Source organism: Gadus chalcogrammus, chromosome 8 (genome assembly GCF_026213295.1).
Source record: "Gadus chalcogrammus isolate NIFS_2021 chromosome 8, NIFS_Gcha_1.0, whole genome shotgun sequence".
Taxonomy (NCBI): domain Eukaryota; kingdom Metazoa; phylum Chordata; class Actinopteri; order Gadiformes; family Gadidae; genus Gadus; species Gadus chalcogrammus.
In genome coordinates this window covers 14147240-14164930 of record NC_079419.1, presented here as the reverse complement: position 1 = coordinate 14164930, position 17691 = coordinate 14147240, and the positions used below count along the sequence as shown (strand labels likewise).

The 17691-nt window shown below is 48.7% G+C and overlaps 1 protein-coding gene across 1 annotated transcript; it reads right to left on the bottom strand.

The window, feature by feature from the left end:
- Nucleotides 1-2009: 2009 nt before the first annotated feature.
- On the bottom strand, nt 2010-16952 carry LOC130387871 (anion exchange protein 2-like). Its single transcript, XM_056597169.1, has 21 exons — nt 16896-16952; nt 15800-15914; nt 15331-15415; nt 14354-14466; nt 11880-12019; nt 10143-10323; nt 9732-9867; nt 9421-9595; nt 9019-9115; nt 8700-8884; nt 8079-8289; nt 7377-7580; nt 6723-6871; nt 6035-6229; nt 5568-5777; nt 5144-5233; nt 4665-4831; nt 4065-4318; nt 3203-3372; nt 2627-2800; nt 2010-2090 (listed from the first exon to the last, which is right to left on the bottom strand). Exons 1-21 carry the CDS (start codon nt 16950-16952, stop codon nt 2010-2012), a joined length of 3189 nt encoding a protein of 1062 aa, XP_056453144.1.
- Between the last annotated feature and the right edge of the window lie 739 nt (nt 16953-17691).

Below are 17691 nucleotides of genomic sequence, written 5' to 3'. Positions count from 1 at the left end.
GTTTATCAAGGTACGAGTGACAGCAACACGCCGCTCAGAAAGGGTGGAGGCTGAACTGCCGCTGATGTTCCCGGGGAATCCGAGCTGAGGGAACCGGGGGAGGGCCATCATTCCGCACGCACACACCTTCTTCCACACCACGACCACCCCACCACGCGTGGACAAGCCTTCCACACAATCAATCAATAAAAACATGACATATTTCATTCGTCTGTAGATAAACTCCACAGAAAAATGGGACAGATTAACCTAAAATAAGTACATTTCTTCATTGACTTAGATCGGCTCGCTGAATAGACCAAACGACTTCTTCCTGTGATTGTGCCTCGTTCCTTGTCTCGCTCCATCTGTCTCTCTCACACACAAACAGACGCACGCACGCACGCACGCACGCACACACACACACACACACACACACACACACACACACACACACACAGTCCATATTATATTAGATTGTGTGTGCATTTGTGCGAATTATTCAAAAGAAATCAAAATGTTTACATTATTTTATTTTTAATCACCTCAACATTATACCATTGCGGTAAAGACCCTATATTAGTATTTTAATTTTAGAGAAGCTACCCACACAGTCAATAAAAAAAAATACCGATTTTATTTTTCTGTGGATATTTCCATTCCACACTTTTAAATAGCTAATCAAAGGAATAGATGTTTCTAAAAGTCAATTTCTTTATTGACTAATCAGCAGATTGGCTCGCGGGATATTTCGCAAGGTGGACGTATGGGTGGTTGTTCTGGTTTTATACCATGTTTAATGTGCTTTTATCTTTCGTATTTTGCATGTAGTGTGTGTCTAAGCTTTTAATGTCTTGGGGGTTTACTTGTGGGTTTTATTGGGTTGATGACGTTTATTTGTGTTCTTGGTTTTACTTGCATGTTGTGTTTAAGGAATGCAGCGTTTTTTTTAGTTAGGCCTACTTACAAACATTTGAATATGCCGATTGTTATTAATAAACGTTTTATGCGTACCCGTGGTAATCTGGCTCCTCCTTGGTTATACAGTTGCTCTCCAGCCGATCAGAAAGAATCCTGTACGGTCTTCTTCACCCTTTCCCCCCATCCTCCTTACAAATAGACCAATCTTCCTGTGATTGCGTCTTGTCCCTTGTGTGTGTGTGTGTGTGTCCCCACACACACACACACACACACACACACACACACACACACACACACACACACACACACACACACACACACACACACACACACACACACACACACACACACACACACACACACACACACCTTCTATCCTTTCTTCCAACTCAAGCCCCAAAATCCCAGTTCATAAGATCAAAACGTGAAAAAAATTGTCTTTCTGATGCTTTGTCTTTCATCGCTAATATCAACCATCAGAAAGCAAGACTGGAGTGACAGCGCCATCTCTTGCTGAAAATAGGTAACGACAGCTCAAGATTGAGTGAAACTAGATGTTTATCTGCTGAATTATTTAGGAAGTCTTTGACAGAGAGAACGACACCATTAAACTGTAGTGACCCATCAGCTAATATTTAATATGTTTACATCTTTAATGTTTTTCCGAAGAAGATGTAGAATACAAATCTTTCCCAGGAGGATAATTCCAACAATTTTGCCCCATGTAATGCCACATTTGGCAGGATTCGTTTTTTTGCTTTGATGAGGTAAACGCGCACACTTCACACAGGAAATTTGATTTTGAATATTTATTTGTAGTACATATTAGAACAAGGGTTATTATCAAACAGAATATATCCGCAAGGTGAGGCGATTCTCTAACAAAAATAGCATATATATATACGCGGTTCCACTAAATGTAAATTTCTTCTAAATAAAAATAAAATGCCCAGTGCAGTCTGGAGCTCAACTTGATCTGTGACTGGGGGAGCCTCTGGTCTGTCAGCCGCACTTGGTCCCCACAACGCAGTCCCCAATAGGTGGTCCTCACAAGACAAGGTGTGTGAAACCAATCCACAGTGAGCAGCAGCAGTGTTGGGGGTTCAAGGTCACACAGGCATCTGCATCTGTGTGTATTCGTCCTGAACCTGCAGGTCGTCCAGACGAGGCTCGGCGTCGTCCGCGTCGAGCTGGAACACAGAGGACCAGCCGGGTCAAGGGTCAATATCAGACAGCACTGTGGTAGGGACTAGCAAGGGTGTGTATTTGTGAGTGTGTAGCTCACACAGTGTATCTCAAGGGGGCTGAAGATGTATCTAATATCTGAACCTTAAATTTAGGGTATTTAGCGGGCGCTTTTGTCCAAGGCGATTCATACACACATTCGCACACCGACGGCGGAGGCAACCGTACAAGGCGACAGACAGCTTGACTGGAGCAGTCAGGGTGAGGCTTCTTGCTCAGGGGACGTGTGTGTGTGTGTGTGTGTGTGTGTGTGTGTGTGTGTGTGTGTGTGTGTGTGTGTGTGTGTGTGTGTGTGTGTGTGTGTGTGTGTGTGTGTGTGTGTGTGTGTGTGTGTGTGTGTGTGTGTGATTGTCTGGTAACTCACACACTATCTCACAGGGGTGAAGATACATGAGTGTCTGTGTATGCGTGTGTGTAACTAACAGGAGGTGCAGATTAGTGTGTGTGTGTGTGTGTGTGTGTGTGCGTGTGTGTAACTCACACACTGTATCTCGCGGTGGGTAAAGATGCGGGGCAGCAGCAGTCTCTTCACAGGGATGGTGAGGAGGAGGACAAAAGGGAAGGCCAGTGCGGCGGCCGTCGACATGACGACCCACAGCAGAGACAGACAAAGCAGCTGCACACAGGTGAACAGGTGCATCCGCACCGTCCGCACCTGCACACACACACACACACACACACACACACACACACACACACACACGTTTATACACGTACATCTACACAGAGAGGGCATGCACAGACACAGCACAGACTCACTCACACACATATTCTGTATCATGATGAAGAACTACCTCAATGTAAACACACACACATACATGCCGTGCAAGCACAACCACGCCAACACACACACGCCAACACAAACACACTCAATGCACGCATATGTAACACACTGACACACACACAGAGAACATAAATGTCATTCACAAATGTAAACACACACTGTACTATATATACTCTTGATACACACTGACTAGTCTGCATTATACTACCACAAAAGCCACCACAACACTAAGCTCCAGTGTTTCAGGCTCCCGGGCTGGTGGGGGGGTCTGACCTTGGTGACGTAGCTGAGGTCAGGGTGGTACTTGGCGGGCATCATGAGCAGCAGCAAGCGGTCGGTCAGCTGGATGCCGTTCAGCGACATGACCCCCATGTAGAGGAAGATCCCGAACAGGACGGGCAGAGGAATCTGTCTCAGGACCTCCCCCATGACGATGGACAGGCCTGTGCATGCACGCACGCACGCACGCACGCACGCACGCACACACACACACACACACACACACACACACACACACACACACACACACACACACACACACACACACACACACACACACACACACACACACACACACACACAGACACACACACACACACACACACACACACACACACACACACACACACACACACACACACACACACACACACACACACACACACACACAGACAAACACACACACACACACACACACACACACACACACACACACACACACACACACACACACACACACACACACACACACACACACACACACACAAGCAAACGCACAAACAAACCTCTTAAACTACAAACACAACTACAAACACAGCTTTTTAATAACCACATTCTGGTTTTGTTGGTTTTCGCTTGTATTGTATTGTATGTACTGTATAGTATTGTACTGAGCTATGTTATAAAAAAATGTACTCTACTTCCCTATATTATGATATATTGCACTGCACTGTATTTTGTTTTACTGTATTGTACTGCATTGTACTGAGCTCTTTCTTCTGATCCCTTGGAGCATTCGGAGCATCTTCAGCTAATGGCGTTCAGCATGCTTCACTCATGACTATTAGATATGGATGACAACAACAGAACACAGCTCTAATGGTTCCTCTCGTTAGCGACAGCCCCGCAGACCCACCGACCAGCACGGCCACCAGGAACCCGGTCACCCTCTGCTCCTTGACCTCCTGGACACGGGGCTTGTCTCCCGGGGCGACGGCCTTGCTCATCACGGTGAGGGCGTTGGTGTGCGTGACGGAGCGCACGGTGGCGGCCGACAGCCAGGGCAAGCCGAACATGGCGGAGATCCCGCCCACCGCCACGATGATCAGCAGGTCCAGGTGGAAGCCCGTCCCCTTGGTTAGCATGCGCTCCTTTTTGCTACAAATCAGCCTGGGGAGACATGCGCTAGCGGGTTAGCTGTTAGCCGTTAACGGTAAGCTGTCTGTGGTAAGCATTTATTTTTTCTTTCAAATATGCATATCAAAGTAGGTTAATGTGCGTATCCAAATGTGTATGTGTGCATGTGTGTGTGTGTGTGTGTGTGTGTGTGTGTGTGTGTGTGTGTGTGTGTGTGTGTGTGTTTGTTCCTATGCGTGACTGTATGATTGTTTAAGTGTCTGTTTGTGTGCGGGTGTCGTAGATGTTTGTGTGTGTGTGTGTGTGTGTGTGTGCGTGTAGATGTGTGTGTGTGTCTGTGTGTGCAGGTGTAGATGTTTAAATGGGTGTGTGGTCCTACGCGGTGATCTGGGACTCCATGAAGACGAGGATGAAGACGAGGATGGCTGGCAGGACGCTGGCGCACATCATCCACACAGGAAACTGTCCGTCGGAGCCCAGCGGGGAGATGAACCAATCACGCTTCTCCGGCGTGGACACCGAGAAGCCACTGGGCACGCTCAGTTTCTGGGAACAGGAAACAGGAAAAATACTGTCAAACTGCTTTCACTTATTCACATAGCGGCCATATTGGTTCTACAATCTTTGGAAAACCATGGCATCCTCGCTGCATAAAAGTTCAATTGCAGTTTAAGTTCTACATTCCGTTTCCCAAACCAGGTAGCATTGAAAAGCATTTCCATTGAGTTGTCATGGTTCCAACCAGGATTCAAGAAGGTTTTTGTGGAGTATCTATATCAAGAGTGGGGAGGGGAACCCCTTCAGCATGTTGATGATGTCATGGACTGTGGTTCAAACACTCAGGTGTTGTCATCTCACCTGGGTGTAGGCGTCGGCAATGCTCCAGTCCACCAGCACCATGATGAGGATAGCGATGGGGACGCCAAAGTCTCCGATGATCCGCCGTAGCTGAAGAACAACAAAGCAATATTAATATTCCAATCATGAAGCAATACTTAGTAGTCAGGTTACCATGGGAGTCCTGCCCAAGTACAGATGAACCTCCATTCTTAAACCTTCATTTTACGACATACATATGTGAACAAACTCATCATTATAGTACATTTAGTACACGTCATTGAAGAAAGGGGGTTAGAGCATCTCCCTCCAGGATGCATACAGGTCCATTGAGGATAGGGTGGGACTTGAAGGGAAACACCTTAGCTACTACTGGACTGTCCTTCCCGCGTTATGGACAGAGCGTAGCAGAACACACACCTAATGGGCCCAACCCCTCACTCACCCTGCCGGGGAAGAAGACGCTGTTTTTGAACTTGCGGAGGTAGAAGGCCATGAGGAAAGTTCCGGACATAAGCACCAGGGAGAGCAGGGCGGTGTTGGGCTCTCCCACAACCTTCCCAGCAGGGCTCACATCCAAGGTGGAGTTGAACGGGTACAAGGTCTCATTGATGGGGGCGGAGCAGTTGCTTTTCAGAGGGTGCTCTTGGAAAATCTGGGGACCAGATAGACCAGCACACACTGAGATACGAGGAGTTTGAGCAAGGCACTTTGAGCAAGGCACTAGCTGCACTTTGTCTAAGGGTTAGTGGTTTTATTCCGTTTCGCAGAAATATATTATGATAAAGGCAGTGGAAATTGTGGAAAAGGTTACAAAGGATGGACAGGTCAAAATGCTGACATGTTTGGTGTCTTTCATCTTTCGGCCAAGGTACCCGGGTTAGTCTCTGCATGAGAACCATCAAACCCCACCTTGACCAGCTTGGAGAAGGTCTCGTAGATGAAGATGAAGGAGATGAGGAAGGAGAAGATCTCCTGGGTGAAGCGGGAGACGAAGCGGACCAGGAAGCTGCCCTCGAAGGCCACGGTGAGAACCACGATCAAGACCAACCAGAACCCGATCCACACCCGCGCCGTCAGGTACTCCATCTCAGTCTGCTTGCAGAACTGGACGCAACATGAGAAGATTAATTCACATGTGGAATTGTGAACACGCGGTGGAGATCGTTGTTTTTGTGTTATTGTTGTGTTAATATCAGCTACTAGTTCATACCGAGGGTTAAAAGGTGACATATTACACAACCAGGTGCTAGTGTGATTAGTCATTACAAGCCATTTAAAAAATCAGCCAGTTCTGACATCACAAGTGGGCGTGTCCACCTAGATGTGTGCTGAATGGATGAGCAAATTTGGCTAAAGTACACTGGCTGCTAGACTGATCAATCCAGCAAACATCTAGGTGGACACGCCCACCTGTGAAAAGATTTTCAAAACGGCTGATCCAGCTCAAAACTTTTAGGAATAAGTATTTCGCATTCAACGGAATATTCTATTTCTTTAACATTGACAATGCTTTAAAATACAATTCTTTGGAAGTTCTTATAAGTAAGTTGTTAAAAACGTCACTTCGAACAAACGCCACATAGAGTACTGCACCCACCGAGTAGAAGGCTTCCTCAAACACCAGCAGGGGCCCTGAGAAGCCCACTATGAGCAGCGGCTGGGCTCCCAGGATGCTGAACACCAGGCCATGTAGTGCCGTGGCAACGATCAACTCAGACACGCCGATCAGCCCTTCAGTCTTCTCACCTGTGACGATGACCGAATGCCATTAATACATTATAATAGATGTAATACGCATACTTATTTTAACCTTGTCTTGGTTGTGTGTGTCTCCCAACTGTAATGCTTGTTGTCTATGTCATGCGTATGTGATAATGTGATAAGGCCGGTTTAATAAAGTCTATTGCATCATATCCTGTCTGGCTCATAACCTTCTGGCAGGGCCGTGATTGGTCTACAAGGGTTTGAAACCAACAAGCCACTCCTACATGCTCTACACCCGGAATGTGATTGGATAACTGCTAAATCTGCTGCTCAGACCAGGTGATATTTCCTCCATGAAAGACGGAGGAGTGACATAGAGAGTAACATTCCTTCGCAATCCTTATGGCTCAAATCAACCATAACGAGCAGATAAAGAGTTCCATCACTTTGTGGACCGGGACAGTGCCGGGGCGTTGGGGTACTGGCCCTGGGGGGCTGGCCCTGGGGTACTGGCCCTGGGGGGCTGGCCCGGCCGCTCCATACGTACCCAGGAGGCCTCCGAAGGTGATGGCCGGCGACAGGGCGGCAAAGTATATGAAGATGACGGCGGCCATGCACTGGGGGTTCATGGCGTCCCGGATGTCGGTGAGGTACTGGGGGTACCGCCGCGCCACGTCCTTCACCAGCCCCCCGAAGAGACGACCCGTCCGCCTCAGGGGGTCGTCGCCGGGCTTGGACGGGTCTGGGGCGCCTGGGGACGGGAGGGTAGACCGGGAGGGGGTCATTTTGGAGACTGGAGAGTTTATCTGGAAACACCGGTGCTGTACCTGAGGGAAACCAGACCACTGGACCTACACCACATTTCTAGACCAGAAGATCGAGAAGACTTCTAGAACACATTCCCTCTGGGCTTGGATTAGGCTTTTACTTGATAAATGATCTGAAACCTGTTTGCTGAGCCGAATTTGATCCCTGCATCTAGAAGACACCTACAGTAGACCATACATAACCACATCTTAAAGTCACTTCGACCACATCAAGACCACATCTAGAAGACCACGTCGGGACCTTTCTTGGCGTTCATCGGAATCCTGTACTAATCTAAGTCTAGAAAACCGCTAGAAGTCACATAGATAGACCCCCTACATTTCTTTGAACTTGGAGGGCCCCTGAAAGCCCTTCAAGACTCGGTCACCTCTGATACCTGGACCTGAGGACTGTATCTCTGTATCTCTGTATCTCTTCTCACCTGCGTCCTTGAAGCCTTCGGTTTCCTTGGTGGCCGCGGCGCCGTCTATGCTCTTGCGGAGCATGTCTCTCTGAAAGTGGGAGACGGAGCGCAGCATGTCGTCCCCCTCCATCTCCGACGGCGGGAGGACCACGCTGCTGTCCAGGAAGCAGTTGATGGCCGTCAGCAGGTCCTGCCGGTCGTCTGCCATGTAGGCCGCCTCGTGGAACTTCTGCAAAAGAACCGGGGAAAGCTGGGGTTATCGACCACGATAGACTGTGGTCGATTTTGTGTAAATTCACTTCAGATTTAGGATTTGGGTTAGCTGTAAGCTAAAACACTTTTTTGAAGGAAGCCATCCTCACTCCATCTCGTGTCTTGGGCAAGAGAGGTTATTGAGATGTGGAGCCTATGTTATACCAATGGACACGTTTCCGAATATGGAGACGCATTGCTGTGTATTTCAACCCCACTCCGTTCTCTGATGCCCACTATTTATTTTAAAATCAAAATGGATGAACGAGGTTGAGGGGTCTCCATGAAAGTAACTACCTCGGCATTGACTATGCTGATCAACACAGTTGTATTGACTATATCCACAAATCCACACAGCTTGAATTCTGGGAGATTGGCGACTCTGACCTTGTCGGACATGAGTGTGGAGATTGAACGTCCAATCTGGTGGTAGTCGATGTTGGCGGTGGGCGGGCCCAGAAGCAGGAAGAGGAAGCGGACAGGAACCGGAACTTCCAGAACCGACTCCAGCGGGACCGCCTCCTGGAGCCGAACGAAGGCCATGGAGGGCTGGTCCAGGAAGCCCACGCTGCCTGGAGAGACACAGACCACGCTAACACATCTCCAGTCCACATCTGAGGGGGCACCTCTAGGTAACGTGTAGACCACATCTAGGTACGGTTGCGCGGTCGTCGTTGTCTACCAGTGGCAGATTGTGGTTACGTACCTACTAGGACCACGGTGGCTTCAGCCTTCTCAGGGATCTTCTCCAGTAACTTCAGCTCCTGTTTGGACCTGGAGCGACGCAAAGGGTGGAACTCTCTCTAAAGGAGACACAAAGACACGTAGACACACACACACACGCACGCACGCACGCACGCACACACACACACACACACACACACACACACACACACACACACACACACACACACACACACACACACACACACACACACACACACACACACACACACACACACACACACACACAGCAACACGCACAATACGACACACACAAAAACACACATGCACATGCACACAAAGAGAGGTCAAAGGTCAGTATCAAACTACAACATCGTCCTTGACCCGCCCCTACCCCCTTGCCCTATCGACGGCCATCAGACACCTCATTCCTGTCCGGCTCCAGCTCTGTGTCTCCGTGGTAACCGTCTCCCCCAGACCCCCCGGTCTGTCTCTGGGAGGGGTCGGGGTGGGTGACCACGCCCCCTTTCGGGGGGGTCATGCTTGCCGCCGGGACGTTCCTGCTGTAGGAGCTGAACTCCTTCTCACGGCTCGGATGACTGGAGAGCAAACACACACACGCACACACACGCACATACACACGAACGCACACACACAGACACATTTATTTCACCACGCTAAGAGATCCTGAGTTGAACAAGTTGGTGAAAGCACGGCGACGGAGGCTGCGTGTACCTGTGTTTGAGCAGCAGGGCTCTCAGGACGTTGCCGCGGTCCTCGGCTCTGATCTGGTCTGAGATCACCATCTGCTCCACCACCTGCTGAGCGATGCCCGGGAGGGTCTTCTGGTCCAGGTCCAGCAGGACCGCGCCTACACACAGAGGACCATCGTCCCGTCAATCAATCTCTCAGTGGTCAGAGGAAATGGACGAGGAACGAACAGGAACTCATTTACACTATGAGCCCACTTTATACATTATTAGATATAGATATTTACATCATCTCATTGAATAAAAGAGAAAATATATTGCCTTTAGCTGCATCTGGGGTCGTAGTATTTATGACCCCCCCCCCCCCTCCCGCCTGCCCAAACCTAACCCTGCCCCGCCCAAACCTAAGCCCGCCCGGCCCACTGCCCCAGTGCACCATGGGAGAGGGTCCTGCGTAGCTCCAGCAAGGAGCGGAAGGAGAGCGAGGCGACGTGGGGACGCCCCCACCTCTCCGTCTCCTCCTCCACGTCTTCCTCAAACTTGATCCAGCGCGCCGTCTCGCGCCACTGGACCTGCTGGTTCTGATCCACCACCAGCTCGTTCAGCTCCACAAACACCTGGTACACACAGACATACACGCATACACATGAACCTATACTGTATACACACTCTATATACACAAACACCTGGTACACACAGACATACACACATACACATGAACACATACTGTATACACACTCTATATACACAAACACCTGGTACACACAGACATACACACATACACATGAACCTATACTGTATACACACTCTATATACACAAACAACTGGTACACACAGACATACACACATACACATGAACATATACTGTATACACACTCTATATACACAAACACCTGGTGCACACATACACGTGAACATATACAGTTTATACACTCTATATACACAAATACCTGGGTATACACATGGACATATACTATATATATATACTATATGTACACAAACACCTGGATGCACATACAAATCAATATCTATGTGTATATACACAGACACCTGCGACACACATCTACAAATGAATATATATGTATGCATATATATATATATACTGTATTTAGTTAAACAAACACACACATAAAGGAGATGTACACTTTATATATAAAGTGATATACAATTACATCCAGATAGACAGATGGACAGACACCCGTACACACATACACACAAACAAACACCAACACACACAAACACACATGAAGATAACTCAGATAATTTGGATAATTTATTTCATTCATGAATCAACTTGAAAAGTTGAAAAGCATTAAAAGCTCAGAATCCCTCCTCTTAGGCCCTGCGTCAACACTAACTCCTACAAAATAATTATGTACACAACTCAGAGCTTAAAACACTAAAAACAAGCATCCCCCAACCAACCGATAACACACAGTATATATCCCAGACAGAGCCTGGGTTCTCTGTGGTTCTAGGTTCCAGCGGGCCTACCTTGCTGTCCTGGGCCATTTGCCGGAGCTGATCCACCTGGACCATCTTCCACCCCTGGACAATGTGCGTCCGACCAGATACCTGCAGGGTCTGAGGGTTTGGACCCCAACACGACCCCTATCCCTTCCCTCTAGCCTCTCTCTCCACCTTTATCTCCCCCTCTCCTCTTTCTCTATCTCTCGAACCCCACCCTCATCATCTCAACCTGACACTCACCACCCAGACCTCCTATTCAGCCGCTTAAGACTCAGGATTACACTTGATCCTGCTCCTCACAGAACCCCCCCCCCCCCCCCGTTCACACCTGTAAACAAGCGCCCCATCAGGTGGGAACAGGAGGGGGAACACCGGTGGGAAGGGTCCAACACTGCACCCAAACTCCACCTACTAATTCCCTGCTTTGTTGGTGGTGTTATGAGAATAGGAAACATTGGGCTAGCTTTGGGACAATGCAATCTTTCACACGGTACTTTGTTTAAATTGAGGAACACTCTGTAAGCTAGGATATTCAAGCTGATTTGGGATGTAACTGATTTGAAATGTAACTGACTTGGAATCAAACTGATTCGGAATCAAACTGACTTGGAATCCCACATCAGCCCACTCTGTTTGGCCGATCAGGTTCCAGGTTCCTGAGGTGATCTTGGCCACAGGGCGGGGCTGGGGGGGGAGGACTGACCTCGTGCGGAGAGCGGTCCGGTTTGGGGCTGTGGCCGGCGGTCTCGGAGCGGGGGTCCCCGGAGGTGTAGACCATCGGCCCCCTGGCGCTCTTGCTGACCAGGTGACGTCGCGTGGCCGAGACATCATCCAATCGGTGACCTGGGCGGGATGAGGTCAACCGGGAGAACATTGGTGGGAAGGTATGAGAAAGGACCACACACACACAGACACACACACACACACACACCCAAACACAAATACACACAGACAAACAAACACAAACACAAATACACACTGCACAGTGCACACATACACTCGCGTATGTACGCACAAACACACATACACGCAAACATAAATACAAACTGCACACCAACATTTGCGTATGTACGCACACACACACACATACACACACATACGCACACACACACACACACACACACACACATGCACACGTACCCACATACATCCCATGCACACAAACACGCTAAGAAATACGCACACACACACACACACACACACACACACACACCCTTCATGGGAAGGTGTTGTGAGACAGGTGAGTGGTTCTCAGGCTTGGCTGAGCATCATTGAGCGTTGAGCCACGATGACGCAGGTCTTCTAATCTGTCCTTTCACACGCATCTCTCCGGACACAAAGACCTGGCCTGGACCTCCAAGCCTCAGACAACACATTCCCACATCGCCAGGGACAAGGTTGGGATATAAACTCTCTTCCCTCTCTAATCCGCGGGTCGGAACACCATGCAGGGAATGCTCCAGCAAGAGCAGAGGAGACCTATCCGATGCCGAGGTCTAGGAGCAAGTCTCCAACCAAAACACGTTTAATGCCAAAAGCATGCAATTAGAGAGATTTAGAAACACAGACAGGTAGGAAAATAGCTAAACATTTCTTACAAAAATCACAGGAAACAAGGAGCATGAACTCACCTTTGAGCGAATCCCTTCTCAAAAAGAGTTTTTACTACAGATTGTAGAATATTCAGATTTTACTATTCGGAATTGTATATGTACATGTGGTATCCCCAGTTTACTAAGCCATGAATACAACAGGCACACGCCTCATCCTATCAGGAGAACTTATTCTGGTACTAACAGCATTAGGCGTCCCTCTGGACAAAAACTTGTTCTTACAAATCTCTTTAATGTCTCAAAGATCATTGCATGTTTTCATCTCTGGCAGAGCTGAGTCACCACTTAATCATAATCAGAAAGACCGCCCTAGTCCCCAGGGCAAATGCAAACACACACAGACAGGCGCACACATGCACGCGCAGGCACACACAGACTCACACTATCTCATACACAAGTACGCACACATACACACACACACACACACACACTCATGAACACACACACCCACTCATGAATACACAAACACGGGTACACGCACATGCACACACGCAAAAACACTCAGACACAAACACACACACACACACACACACACACACACACACACACACACACACACACACACACACACACACACAGACACACACACACACACACACACACACACACACACACACACATACACACACACACTATACACTTACACAAACAGAATCAGGCATGAGAGAGGTCCTTGTGATGGAGTGTGTAGGATGATCATTGTTTCTCAACAAGGGATCATATGACAAACATCTGACACACAAAACAAAACACACAAATACACATACACAAACAACAGACAAACCACTCAACAAAATGCCTCAAGCTTGGCAGCAAATTAGATTATCCCCCTGCTACTGGCTAGCCATGCGTTCACCTGTTGGATAAAAGTTTACCCTTTAACCGCTAGCTCCTGGTTTAACCGCTCTGGCTAGCTCCAAGATCACCTGTTACTTGCTAACTACAAATTAACTTGTTGCTGGCTAGCTACAAGTTAAGCTGCTAACAGGGAGCTATAAGTGGGGTCATCCCTATGTTCCCCGGGTGCAAAGGGTTAGGGTTAGGGTGAGGGTTAACCCTATATCTAACCCTAACCATAACCAATCGGAGGAGAGCCATTCGAACCAATCACAGGCGAATCAGAGGCGAAAAAGGCGGTAAATGCCCCTACAATCCTACGAAAAACAGATTTGCTCACAGGGTTCCCCGGCCTATGTTCCCCAGTCACATACAAAGAGGGGAACATAGGCCCCGGGGAACATAGGAACCGGGGAACATAGGTACGCTCCCGCTATAAGTTCACCTGTAACCTACTGGGTACAAGGTCACATACTACCTGCTAGCTACAAGTTCACCTGCTCTCTATTAGCTACAAGTTCACCTGCTACCTGCTGGCATCAAGTTCACCTCCTAACTGCCAGCTAAAAGTTCAGCCGTAACCGGCTAGTTACAAGTTAACCTGTTATTTGTTAGCCACAAGTTCAGCCCCTACCGGCTAGCTACAAGTTCACCTGCTACCTGCTAGCTACAAGTCTGCCTGCATGCTCCAAGTTGACCGGTTAGCCTGATGCACGTTGAGACTCACTCTTGATCCCATCCAGGTCAATGGAGGCCAGGGTCTCACTCTCGTCTGGAAGGCCCCAGGGCTCTCCGCCCTGCAGCGTGTAGCTGCCACACCGGCCATTAGGGGGCGCTGCCCTGGAGGACACAATAACATGAACACATGGTTTGCATCCTGAGCAGTACAACAGGCATTGTGCTGTGTCAGTGCTTGTCCACAGTATATATAACAGACTCCATCTGGAAGTCTTGACCTACTCTAAACCAGCATGCTTGTGGGGCTACCTTGGACTGTTTTATAGCACTAGAACCATTGGATGTTTTTGAGTGTCCGACTCACTCAGTTTGTCTGTTGTTCAATGGCCGATGGTCACTTGGTGCCCTCACTGTTGCCACGGCGACCGGGTGGGATGGAGAAGTACTGCTGGCCTGGGGAAAAAAACATTGTCATCTGTGTGTGTGTACGCATGTGTGTCAACTGCACACACACAGATTATTTGTCAATTGTTTTCATGTTTGTGTGAGTGTGTGTATGTGTCTGTTTGTGTATGTATGTGTGTTTGTGTGTGTGTGTGTGTGTGTGTGTGTGTGTGTGTGTGTGTGTGTGTGTGTGTGTGTGTGTGTGTGTGTGTGTGTGTTTGTGTGTGTGTGTGTGTGTGTGTGTGTGTGTGTGTGTGTGTGTGTGTGTGTGTGTGTGTGTGTGTGTGTGTGTACATTTATTTGTGTGTGTGTGTGTGTTTGTGTGTATGTTTGTGTCTGTGTGTATGTGTTTTTCTGCATTTCTGGGTGCAGATGTGTGTTTGTGTGCGGATAAATGTGTGTGCAGAACGGTTGCATCTGTGTGTTTGCATGTGTGTATGTTTGTGTGTGTGTGTGTGTGTGTGTGTGTGTGTGTGTGTGTGTGTGTGTGTGTGTGTGTGTGTGTGTGTGTGTGTCACCTGCTCCTCCTCCTCTTCCTCTATGGGGGGGGCTGTGGTGCTGGAGGCGGAGCCTCTCCGTGACCCCGCCCCCTCCCTGCCACGTGCCTTCTTCTGCTCAGGAGGCCTGGCGATGGGCTGGTGAACATGGAGCACGCTGTGGCGATGCTCTGGGGACCCAAGACACCTTCATCACCATCAAATCATCATCATCAAATTATCATCATCATCACCTTCCACATTATCATCGTCACATCATCATCATCATCATTATCATCATCCACACATATTAGGATAATCATCTTCATCATCTTCATCAACTTCATATTCATCCCCATTCTCCCCACCATATCAACCCCAGTAAAACTCAAACTAAATTATGGAATTAAATATCATTGATATTTTTCTGGGGTGCTTTGAGCCCATTGTTTTTACGCAAAGGAAACATCTCGTCTAATCTTTTGACTTGATCGTTGTTTTCGATTTGGAATTTGAAGCAAATTCATTTGTAACTGAATGCAGTTATCCTGTTTTGATGGACCAATCCCTCCTACCCTCTATGTCGCTGGGGTGAACAGCTCTGTATCTCTCGGGGGTACCGCTCGTCTGAAGTATCTGATGGAAGCACGGCAATCCCAGAGTCTTATCCAGCTCCTGCTCTTCATCATCCTCATCATCACAAAGAGCAGAGTGTGGGGGGGTCGGGAACGGCTGTCAGAGAGGAGGAGGAGGAGGAGGAGGTGGAGGAGGAGGAAGAGGTGGAGGAGGAGGAGGAGGAGGAGGAGGAGGAGGAGGAGGAAGAGGTGGAGGAGGAGGAGGAGGAGGAGGAGGAGGAGGAGGAGGTGGAGGAGGAGGAAGAGGTGGAGGAGGAGGAGGGGAGGGAGGGAGGAGAGGTAAAGGACAAAGAACAAGAGGAGGAGAAGGAGAAAGAGGAGAAGGAGGATGGGAAGGAGGGGGAAGAGCAAAAGGGAGGAGTGGAGGAGTGGAGAGGAGAGGAGAGGAGAGGAGAGGGGAGAGGAGAGAGGAGAGGAGGAAGAGGAGAGGGAGGAGAAGAAAGAAGAGAGAGGAGAGAGGAGAGGAGGAAGAGGAGAGGGAGGAGAAGAAAGAAGAGAGAGGAGAGAGGAGAGGAGGAAGAGGAGAGGGAGGAGAAGAAAGAAGAGAGAGGAGAGAGGAGAGCGGGGGAGAAGGAGGAGAGGAGGAAGAGGAGAGGGAGGAGAAGAAAGAAGAGAGAGGAGAGAGGAGAGCGGGGGAGAAGGAGGAGAGGAGGAAAAGTGGATGAGAGGAGGAGGAGAGGGAGAGGAGGCGGAGGAGAGGAGAAAGGAGGCGGAGGAGTAGAAGGAAGGAGTGGAGGAGTGGAGAGGAGAGTGAAGAGGGGAGAGGAGAGGGGGAGGAGGAGGAGAGGGAGTAGAAGATAAGGAGTTGTGGAGAGAAGGAAGTAGGATGAGAGAGGAGGGGGGGGGGAGAGGGGGGAGGATGGGGAGGAGAGGAGGAGAGAGGAGAGAGGAGAGGACAGAATGGGGGAGCAGAGGGGATAAGAAGAGACAGAAGAGCAGTCATGAGCCAGACAGACCTACAAAAGGTAACAGGTTGATGTGAATGAGTCACTCTGTCTCCAGTATGGCTTAATCTGTGTTTAAATGTTCCCGTCACCATGGTGATGCCCCGGGGAGCCGGGGAGCTGGCGGAGTCGGGGTCGTTCTGGCTCATTGCTCTGGTTAAGGTCGGAGGTCAGCAGGTTATGGTGGATTACCACTGAGGAATCGATTGTGACCCCTGGAAGGAAAGAGATTGGGGAGTCCATCATTCCATTGTTCTGGGATCAGTTTTCCATTGGCAGTCTATAGTAGACAACCAGTCTAGGTTTCATTGAGTGAGTCCTATGGCACAATTCTCAAGAAAGGGGGCGTGTGTTTATCTCACTGCAGAATATGGATCTGGCTGTTAAAGCACATACTTTATATGTTATGTGTTGTTCGAACATGTTTGGTTTTGCATTTCTATTTCTCTGTATTATCGGCTGGATTTGACCGAATCTGTTGTTCCCAACCTTGTGTTTGGGATTGCTCACTTATATGTTACCGATATCTGGTGATGCATTTCTGCAAAAGATATAAAAAAATCGATAGGTAATTGATCATTTTTTAAACTTATTATAAAGGACCGGGGTATATGGATGCGCTGCCAAATGATTTGTTCCCGCCACGGGCAAACTGAATCAGTGTCAGTGTGGCTCCGAGTAACATAGATACATAACAGCCAGACAGGTGGAAACGGTGTCTGTACAAAAGGGTCTGCTGTGGTAGCTACTTCCAGTCAGGTTGAGACTCTGTCTTCTGTGTAAAGGTCTGGAGAGGGCTCTTTCTCGACCTGCTTGGTACAACGGTTGATGTCTGCGTTCCAGCACCCTGACTTTGACGATTGTAAATTCGTGAATCCCAGATTGGTG

Coding starts and splice junctions, on each gene's coding strand:
- LOC130387871 (XM_056597169.1), bottom strand. CDS start 16,952: ATGAGCCAGAACGACCCCGACTCCGCCAGCTCCCCGGCTCCCCGGGGC. Junction 8,885..9,018: donor AGCCACCGTGGTCCTAGTAG/GTACGTAACCAC, acceptor GTGTCTCTCCAG/GCAGCGTGGGCTTCCTGGAC. Junction 4,319..4,664: donor ATGGAGTCCCAGATCACCGC/GTAGGACCACAC, acceptor ATGTCTCCCCAG/GCTGATTTGTAGCAAAAAGG.